General features: G+C 34.7%; 3 protein-coding genes and 2 non-coding genes across 5 annotated transcripts in view; 3 read left to right on the plus strand and 2 right to left on the minus strand.

Annotated features, from left to right (window-relative positions):
- LOC106320843 overlaps positions 1-565 on the plus strand; it is a 6,710-nt gene extending 6,145 nt beyond the window's left edge. The window contains exon 3 of the mRNA XM_013759194.1: positions 530-565. Coding sequence (XP_013614648.1) covers positions 530-565 — 36 coding nt within the window. The remainder of the gene's footprint in view (positions 1-529) is intronic.
- Positions 566-6,542: 5,977 nt separating this feature from the next.
- Positions 6,543-6,614, minus strand: TRNAP-UGG. Its single transcript has one exon. It is a non-coding gene; the product is annotated as a tRNA-Pro (tRNA).
- A 715-nt stretch (positions 6,615-7,329) lies between these two features.
- On the plus strand, positions 7,330-8,527 carry LOC106320844 (60S ribosomal protein L31-3). Its single transcript, XM_013759195.1, has 3 exons — positions 7,330-7,423; positions 7,538-7,645; positions 8,093-8,527. Exons 2-3 carry the CDS (start codon positions 7,566-7,568, stop codon positions 8,370-8,372), a joined length of 360 nt encoding a protein of 119 aa, XP_013614649.1. The 5' UTR covers positions 7,330-7,423; positions 7,538-7,565; the 3' UTR covers positions 8,373-8,527.
- Positions 8,528-9,052: 525 nt separating this feature from the next.
- On the minus strand, positions 9,053-9,134 carry TRNAS-CGA. The gene has a single exon. It is a non-coding gene; the product is annotated as a tRNA-Ser (tRNA).
- Positions 9,135-9,347: 213 nt separating this feature from the next.
- LOC106320845 (40S ribosomal protein S30) lies at positions 9,348-9,963 on the plus strand. Its single transcript, XM_013759196.1, has 3 exons — positions 9,348-9,432; positions 9,521-9,658; positions 9,838-9,963. The coding sequence occupies exons 1-3, from the start codon at positions 9,429-9,431 to the stop codon at positions 9,882-9,884; spliced, it is 189 nt and encodes a 62-aa protein (XP_013614650.1). The 5' UTR covers positions 9,348-9,428; the 3' UTR covers positions 9,885-9,963.
- Positions 9,964-9,969: the final 6 nt, after the last annotated feature.

The following is a 9,969-nucleotide window of genomic DNA, read 5'->3' on the forward strand; positions in this document are numbered from 1 at the left end:
CTTGAGAGAGGAGAAGGCTCCCCACGCGCGCGCCGCCGCTGCCGTCCTGCCGGCTCGGCTTGGGCTTGGGCTTGGGCTTGGGTGAAGGGCCTCTGGCCCGATAAAAATTATTCTTTTTGGACCAAATTAAGCTCAACGTTTTGCCATTTATTTTGGGAAAAAAAAGCATACAATTTTATTAGTAGTTTGTCTAGAAAATAAAAACGCCATGCATGTTATCCTCTCGAAAGTTTTAAAACGAGATAAGAGAGAGTCTTGAGGAAGAAGTATCGGAACTCAACTTCCCTCGATCTCCGCGAGATTCTCGCCCACGTGCAGCAGCTGTTGCGGGAGGTGGGTCATCTCCGTCTCTTTTAAATATCGCCTCTCATCTCCATTCATTTGGGAACTTTTTCACTGCAAAATACCAGCAAAAACTCCTACGCGTAAGTCTAGAGAGTGTTTCGTAGATTATTAGTTCGTAGAGGTTCTTCACGAGTGCCGCATGATAACCTTACTTGGTTTTATCCTGGGACTCATATTCGTACAGATCCGTCGCACTAACGGAGCGAATATTAAGAGTTAAAGAAAGAGATTCGTCTCGACTCCATGGTTCGTTTCCATTTTGGTTTGAATCGTCTATTTTTTCCTTAACATCGTATTTATATTATCGTTTTTGTCGAACCGGTTTTCCGGCTTCTACAATCTTAACTCTTAATCCGCTTTCTATCTAAAGCGTTTTATCGGTTTGAAGAACGATCTATAAAAATGGGTCTTCGAAACGTGTTTGCGATTTGCTTTCTAGCACTTCCGCGAAACGTTTGTAATTTTCTGATAAACGGTTTGCGTTTTGCTTTGTAGCACTACCGCAAAATGTTTATTCATATACAATTCATTCAAACCAGTTATGGTTTCATTCAAACGATGTTTGCGATTTGCGATGTGCTTATCCGCGAAACGTTTATATGTTCTTTTGAAAACGAGATTGCGATTTGCTTTATAGCTCTTACGAAAGGAAGCATATACTATAGAGAAACTAACCTTGGAAAATTTGAGGATGAAACCCCATTCAGTCTCAGCGAGAACCACAAAACAAGCAATCACCACAGCATAACACCGGAATATTCCATCGAACAGCTAAAAATGATTTAAAAAAAAAAAGTAAGAGTGAGAAATAGAAAGAGAGAGAGGGAGGTTACGATTTACATCGTGGCTATCTCGGAAGGATCGAATAGCAGCGAGGACATTAACGACGACGCAGAGAATAGCGATAAGAGAGGTAACGAAGCTGAAACACCTGCATACAACGAGGAAAGGATCGGCAAAAAAAATCCTAAACAAAAAAAAAATTGTATAATATTTTTTTAAGTCCTAACCAAAAAATAATTGTAAAACTTTATTTGATATTATTTTTAAGAGAGTGTTTGATGATGAACATGATACTAAAATTATTTAATTAACAAAAGAAGTGTAAAATTAGTATTGATACGAATTGTAAAATAGCAATTTTAAAAATATTTATTAATAACTAAAAATAATTATTTGATAGCAATATAGTTTTTTTATGAAATTCTAAATAAAAGATAATTGTAATAGGTTATATGACAGTAATTTACCTTTTCTAAAATTTTAAACAAAATTGTAAAAGAGTATTTAATATTTTTTTTTTATTTTTTAATTGTAAAGAAAAAGAAGATTTATAAAATAGAATGTTTTATTTTTTAAAAAATCCTAGCAAAATAAAATTTTAAAGACTTATTTAATAAAACATTAAATTAATACATAAGAACATGTATAATGTTGTCATTGATTCGATTGGTGCATTTAACTTTCATTTCGTTTTTACTTTTCATTTCTTATTTCAGATTGTATTCAGTTTAAATGTTTATATATAGTATTTTCTCTAATTCTTAGTATAAAGTTTTAACAACTCATCTATGGACAATGATTTTTTTTATTTTTATTTTTTTTATTATAAAATACAAATATTAACTTGAACTTATGTGTGAAAATGTTTTAATTATAAAATAATCTCAAACAACATATGCAAAAAAACAATCATAATACTATAATAAAATGATTTATTATTTTATGGTTCTTATTAAATTAAAACATCAAACAAAAACCGGTTGCAACGCAACGGGCTCATATCTTGTATATAATAAATTACAAACTTCACTGATCACCTACACAAAGCTACAAACAAACTTGACTTGAATCTTTGTCTCAATAACAAACTTTTACATATAACAGAAACAATACTCATTAACAAGAAAGCTGTAAAAACTCTAAATAGTCTAGAAACTCCATGCCTTTCCCTGTGTAGCTTCTATATTGGACTCATGACAACGTCTCCTTCTAACATCCGCAACACCTTAGACAGAGAGACAAAGAAGATTAACATTCGAAAATTTTGATTAGTAAGTGTTTTTTATAGTTCGATTTCTGCTGGAAAAAATGTTTTACGTCATCATAAAATATTAGTAACGACTGGTCTTATGCCTAAAAGGAGATTAGATTTTATCTCAAACTCCTCCCACTTGGCCAAGAAAAAAAAAGAAGGTAGATACTTAGATATTACCGTTACAGGTTTTGAATTTGTTGATTTATCCTTTTAGAACTCAAGAAGAATTGGCCAATAAAACCAATTCAAAAAGTGCAAGAAATGTAACAGACTATTATAGGTGTTCGAAGCAGTCGTGATTTTAAAGACGAAATAGTGGACCTCGAAACTAAGAGCATGCTTAACCCGGATTATTAATTTGAGTTTTTTAATTTATGATTTAATATATATATATTTTTTTACACTTTTCGGCTAAGAACCGGCTCTTATATCTCTTATTTAAGAGATAGTTTTTAGCTTTTCTTAGTTAAAAGCTAAGAAACGGTTCTTAGCCGAAGCTAAAAACTCCACCCTAAGAATCCGGGTTAATCATGGTCTAAGGATATAGTGTGCTTTCGCTGGCTATTTCCTCACTCCCTTTAGCTTTACAAAGTACAAACGCAATTCTATTAGCTTGGCTTAAGTGTGTGTTTAATCATATTGCTCTCATTATTCTCTCTTAAACTATATCATATGATCTTTGTCACAACTTGTAATTCCAATGAAATATTTTTTAGCAAATAAACAAATAGTTTCTGTCAGAATTCATTTTACAAACTAGTTTTTTCAGAAACTTTTGAATCACTCTAATTTTTATATTTTAAGTAATTTATATCAAACCCTGTAACATGAACATTTACAAAATAAATCTATGAGCAGGGCCGTGCCTGACACTAAGCACATCAAGCATGTGCTTCTAGTTCAGATGTTTATATATTTAGAGGGCCAATTTGTGATGTGAAATATTCAGCAGCACAGGTGGTTTTTTTTTTTTTTTTTTTTTTTTTTTTGAAACACCAAGGGGAGTTTTGGATCTTATAAAATCTACATGAATAGCGGCGAGTCATTTACCTTATCTGCATCATAAACATTGTGTAACTGGAACATCATCTGAGAACAAGACTCATGAATATCATCTTTTTGGTCTGCATTGGTTCCAGCAAGAAATCTTCCATGGCCTAATGCACAGTTGGTGGTAAGTCTCGAGAATCCCCACATATTTTTACCTGAAAGACCATTACAAGAAGATGAAATATTTAATTCTGCCTTTTCAAACAAAAGAGACAATGTTTGTCACCACTCAGGACCAAGAAGCTGCTCAAGCAACAAGACTGTGAATTAAAGACAAAGAAGAGAAGAGACAAAAAGAGATGAGTACTTGAATAATTGGAAGGAACAACAACAAGAAGCCTGATTCGATCTCCAGGTTGAACAACATGAGTCAAAGTCCATAGAAGAGCTGCTTTTGAGATTTCCTTTGAAGCTATAACAGCGACCATTACTTTCTTCCCCACTACAACACTTCTCTCTCTACAACCCTTATGCTTCATTCTCAAGACTAAGATATTCACAAACAAAGAAACTGAAAGAAACCCTAAACCTCCCCAAACTTCTTGTTCTTCGACCTTTGCAATTACACACACTTTTAGCACTTCCCACTTAATATAAACCCTTTTTTTTTTCCTGGAATGAGAAAGTGGAAGAGTCACGCAAGCCAAGATGCTTTGAGAAGTGAAGCTCAAAAATAAAATAAAAAAGTCAAGAAACTTATAAGTGTGTGAGATTCAGTGTCTCTAAAACCTATACTTTATGTAGAGAAACCCAAGAACAACAGATGCACAACACAACAGCACAAGAACCCCACACTTTCTCTTAATAGAGCCAAACTCTAAATTATATCTCTTTCACTCACACTCTCTATCTCTCTTTCAAAGCATTGGTTTGGTTTAGTTAGAACTTAGAAGACTTTAAGCTCCATGAAAATGGTGTGAGCATTGCGTTACTATAGAAAACAAGAAAACTCTATGCTCATCTTTTGCTGGTTGGTGGGCCAAAAGATATATGGACGATGTAAGTCCGATTTAGGATTTTCAACACTCTTTTCGTCTACAAGATCAGAGGAAGTTGGTAAGAGAAGAAATGAAATGCCCAAAAGGATGATTTAAAAATAAAAAATCTAAGTAAACAGGACAAATTAGAAGTATTTTGGATTCCTTCTTCATCTTTCTTTATTTTGCCACTGCAATTTTATTCCAGAAAGGACAAAAACGAATAAAGAAAGATTCACAAAGGACTCTGCTTTATTCTAATTAAAGAGAGTAAAAAGAATTCAAAGGATAATCCTTAATTCATTATCACACTTTTTTTCTTGAATTTTTAAAGATAAGACCGTTTGTTTCTTCATTGTCAAGTTATGGCCAAGTTTTCATCCTTTATGACAAAGAACATCGTAGACTCGGTTCTCGTCATTCATTCAAAAAATTATAATGAGAAAAGTAAAAGATGATTGATTATCATTATGGAGTTGAACGTTGCACTTGCATGCTTTTCATATATGTTGCTTTATATATTTCAGTGGAGAAAGTGAGAAAAGTAAGTATGGTAAAGAAAAAAAAGTATGGTAAAGATGATTTGTACTTTATTAAAACATGTTAAAGTGCTTCAATAAATCAACTCTAGTGATGTAATCGAATATATCATGTGATGTGTCATATCACTAGAAATGAATAAATATTTTGTGATTTATTTAAATTAATATATACTGATAATACTGTTACAAAAGTGAAATAATGGCAGCATGAAAGTAGACTAACCAATCAAATATTTGTTTTTTCATATGTTATAATTAAAGAAGAAGTCATTCACTTAAGTCATAATTTATTGTCACCAGGTTGATTGTAAATGAATTCGGCTATGGCGACAAGATAGAAGATTACAAGCAGACTAAACATGGTGTCCGTCTTGTGTTTTCCTCTCAAACCCTTTAGGGATCCTATGATATCCACAGTTGAGTTAAGGGAACTGATCATGGATTAGTTGGAAGAAAAAAAAACTAAGCTCTGGTCATTTGCATTGGTCAACTTCTATTAAAAATTGTCACATTTAGACCTAACTAGACCATTCTGTCTTATTGTGTATATTACAAGTTAAAATGAGTTTGATTTCAGTCTTATCTATATACTATACAAAATTTATTATAAAAGCTGATCTCTGTGTTGTGTGATGTTTGTTGCTAAACTGGAACTGCATACACAGATTCTGATAGGACAGATAAAGAGTCCATGACATTTCCCGATCAATTTTATACGGGTCCTTATGAGCTTGGTGTAGTAGGAATGGGTGAAGACCAAGGTCGAGAGATTGTTCTTGCTGCATATGTAGGACAATAAGCAGGCTCTATTTGAGGACATATTCTGGAAACAAGTCTTGATCAATTAAGTATAGATGGGCCCAGGTATATATTTTTTCCTTTGGGTTATGCTAAAGAAGTATACAACTGTAATGCTACTCATGTGGTTGTTTCTATACCTCACTGTGATTATAAGATTAGAACTAAGAGCGAAGCTGAGGCAGCAGAAGCAGTGCTTTTGTGCACATATGACTACCGCTTCGAACAAAATAAATAACGGAAGCGACGCCATCTTTGATATACAATACAATACAAATTTATTATTGAAAAATGGATTACATAATATGCAGAGTCCAGTCACAAAACAGTTGTTACAATGTTACAACAACAAAACATTTTACATATACAAAAAAAATGAAGTAATGAAACAACATTATGTGTTATAAGGATGGCTTGATGAATATTCCTTCTTCCTCTTTTCCTCAAATCTCCTTAGTGTTTGTTCTATATATGTACAAAAGCCCTAAGATTCTCCCTCAGTGAAACTAGAACCAACGAATAAGTAGTTGCGCACGCACACACTTAAGCCGAGAGTCTGAGTTTTGATAGGCTTAAGCTTTAATCCCATGCTTTCAGGAGAGAGAAGCTCTCAGGTGAAATGCAACAAGGGGCTAAGAGGACTTCCCAGGGCTCGCTGCGAAACAAGATGGTCTATATAATCCATAACCCATAAAAAATGTTGGTTCCATAGGCCATTCTTAACTAAGCCTCTAATTTCATTAAGTTGGGCACAGTTATTACATTTACAGCTGTCCAGGTAAAAAAAAAACGGGGGCGTTCCGAGAATCGAACTCGGGACCTCTCGCACCCAAAGCAAGAATCATACCACTAGACCAAACGCCCACATTGATTGATAATCTATACATATATTTATTTATTAATCCACTAACTTTTAAACACCAATGTTGGTCTGGACCTAGCATTCTGCCACTGGCAATCATTGGAGCAATTGCATACCATATATTTCCTGTTCAGTAATAAAACCCGATAAACTGGATTATTATTCACTTCAAAAGCAAAAAAAAAGACAGAAACTAACTACTTGTTTGAGTTTTTACCTGCTGCACCAGTAACCAGAGCCCTAATAGGTTCTTTCTCAATATTTAACAGATTGCACATATATATTTATCATTTTCCAAGACAAAGCAACACAAAACAATAGAACCAAAGTTTTCTGAATTACAAAAGTATAATCAACTTCTCAATTCCATTATATTTTACGAGTAAAATATATAACCAAGCAACGAATGGGCCCGGTGTTCATGATGTATATATGTTTCAAAAGTTTAATAAAGCTACGAAACAAGAAGAGGAAAAAAAAAGTATCTATGGAAAGCTTATAAGAGGACATAACCTGATACTTACACAACTTTGTCGTACGTAAGTCATACAAGAAAAACATGGCATCTCTGGAATGAACATTTTTCTTTGTTTTGTTTTGAAAGTTCAGTTCAATCCGGTTTGTCTTTGACTCGGTTAAATTATAGTTAGGCCTTTTATGGGCTATAAAATTCCGACGATAATGACACAACAAGTAAGCCCACTAAAGCCCAAATAAATCATCTAGGTTTAATTTAGTGTTGAATACATATATATGCTTACTTCTCCGCCGTCGTCGCCTTCTGTTATCTCGACGTTCTTCAAGCCCAAAGGTACTCTCTTTCCCTCTTCGTAGCTCGTTCATTGATCTACAATTGGACAGATCTGTGTAGCTTCTAGTAAGAGAGTCTAGTTTCTAAGTGTTCTTTGGTTATGGATAAACGCAGGTAAGAGTAGGACACAGACAAAGAGAAGATGTCTGAGAAAAAGGGAAGGAAAGAGGAAGTGGTGACCAGAGAGTACACCATCAACCTCCATAGACGCCTTCACAGCTGGTTAGCCTTCTTCTAAAACCTTAGTGTCTTCTAGCTACTTGATTGTTAAGTTTCATAGTGTTGTAATGAGATTGTGTCTCTTCCTTACAGATTATAGTAGGGCCCTTCTTAGACTTCTTGTAGGTTATTTAATTAGTGTTTTTAAGATTATCTTTCTTTTTTTTAGATGTAATTGAACTAATAGGGAAATGTTGTTTACATTTCATTTCAATATTTACTTCATATTAAGACATATACTTAACCAATTGGTTTGATATCTAAAACCTTACCGGGCCTGTCTTAGCTGTTTGATCGTTCAGTTTCACATAGGGAAATGTTGTTTACATTTCATTTCAAGATTTACTTCATATTAAGACAGGAACTCAATAGCCGAAATTAAGATTAGGTCTTGCTTGCGTTATGAGATTTAAAGGGCTTCTTCTAATGACTTTGTTTAACTTGTAACAGCACCTTTAAGAAGAAGGCACCAAAGGCCATCAAGGAGATCAGGAAGTTTGCAGAGAAAGCCATGGGGACAAAGGACGTTAGGGTGGACGTGAAGTTGAACAAGCAGATATGGAGCAGAGGTATCAGAGGTCCTCCAAGGAGGATTAGGGTCCGCGTTGCGCGTAAGAGAAACGACGATGAAGACGCCAAGGAAGAGTTTTTCTCACTTGTCACTGTTGCTGAGATCCCTGCTGAAGGACTCAGTGGACTTGGCACTAAGGTCATCGATGAAGAAGATTGAGAACGGACTAGTCTGTCACTTAGACGAGTTTTGTGGTTTTTTCTTTGAGTTTTCGATGTTTTCATTAAAAGAGTCTTCGTATTTTCTTTGTAGTTTGACGTTTCATTGCCGCAGTTTATTGGAAAGACTCGTTTTCTTCGTCGTCAAGACCTTGATATGAATCTGTTTATGTTCTTGTCTTCTGCGTTTTACTTGAATCTTGCTAATAATCAAAAGGTGCATCTGAGTTGGTTATGCAAGCAAATCTGCCTGGCATAGCTACGGTTTGAAATGAAATTATATACGATTTCTTATCAGATTAAATGCTAAGAATCTAGTTTATATGTGGAATGAGTTTTATGTTATCCAACACAGTTACGTGGACAAGTCCGAATTAACAAAAGCTTAACTCTAGTAAGTTTTTTTTTTTTTTTTGCTAAAAACTCTAGTAAGTTCCATATTACCTTTGGAACGATGACATTCATAGCTGCCACTGTCTTTCCATCATAGCAAACCATAATGATTTGCAGTGAAAATTATATACGGCTTCTTATGAACATAAAAAAAAAAGGAAGCTAAATGCTAAGAATCTTGTATGGTTTATATCTGTGAATTAAATTGTACAAATGGACGTAGGCCTAAAACAAATTAACGTATTCTTATGACTTCGCTTTTAGTTTTTATAAAAAAGAAGCAGAAAACGTCGACAGCAGGATTCGAACCTGCGCGGGCAAAGCCCAATTGATTTCGAGTCAATCTCCTTAACCACTCGGACATATCGACTTGCTATGCTCATATACACATTTATATTGTAACTATACGATTAAAGCATCTTTGAAGCCCAGCCAATAGTTTCGAACTAGTAATGATTCTGTGCTACTGATAAAATAACCAATTTACATAACTTTATGATGGTTATGGGCCTTACACCCAATAGCAACATTGAAGTATGGCTCCAGGCCCAAGAAGCTTCGTTGTCACGATATAAATACATCACGAAAACCCTAGCTCTGAAATTTCGCACTCGTTCCAGCTAATTGCAGCCGTCGGAAGAACAAGCAGTGACGCAAAACAGCCATGGGTAATCCTCAGAGCTTATAGATTTCCGTACTACTGCATATTAGTGAAAGTCAAATCGATTGATCTGTGTGAGTGTTTGCTGATCTCAGGGAAAGTTCACGGATCTTTGGCTCGTGCCGGTAAGGTGAGAGGACAGACACCAAAGGTAGCGAAGCAAGACAAGAAGAAGAAACCCAGGGGACGTGCCCACAAGCGTCTCCAGCATAATCGCCGTTTCGTTACCGCTGGTAATTTCTCCGATCCATGTTTAATTTTATTACAAAAATAGTTATTAGCTGTTTCAACTTGTGTTGCAAGTTTATAGAGATATAACTCTTTGCGTAGCATCACAATAAAAATGTTTAATTGCAACACTTGTCTTTTATATAATGCACTGATTAATGTTGGGTAATGGATTCTTTTGCAGTTGTTGGTTTCGGTAAGAAGAGAGGACCCAACTCTTCTGAGAAGTAGAAGAAGAAGAAGGATAACTTATAAAAGCTTCTCATAATGGGAGTTTAACTCGAAATGCCCCTCCCTCTCCATTAGAAATGCTCAA

The sequence above is a fragment of the Brassica oleracea genome, unplaced genomic scaffold (assembly GCF_000695525.1).
Source record: "Brassica oleracea var. oleracea cultivar TO1000 unplaced genomic scaffold, BOL UnpScaffold01089, whole genome shotgun sequence".
Lineage (NCBI taxonomy): Eukaryota > Viridiplantae > Streptophyta > Magnoliopsida > Brassicales > Brassicaceae > Brassica > Brassica oleracea.

Excerpts from the sequence above, each read along its gene's own strand:
- LOC106320844 (XM_013759195.1), top strand. The coding sequence starts at position 7,566 with ATGTCTGAGAAAAAGGGAAGGAAAGAGGAAGTGGTGACCAGAGAGTAC. Across the intron at positions 7,646-8,092 it reads CATAGACGCCTTCACAGCTG|CACCTTTAAGAAGAAGGCAC; the intron begins GTTAGCCTTCTT and ends AACTTGTAACAG.
- LOC106320845 (XM_013759196.1), top strand. Across the intron at positions 9,659-9,837 it reads TCGCCGTTTCGTTACCGCTG|TTGTTGGTTTCGGTAAGAAG; the intron begins GTAATTTCTCCG and ends ATTCTTTTGCAG.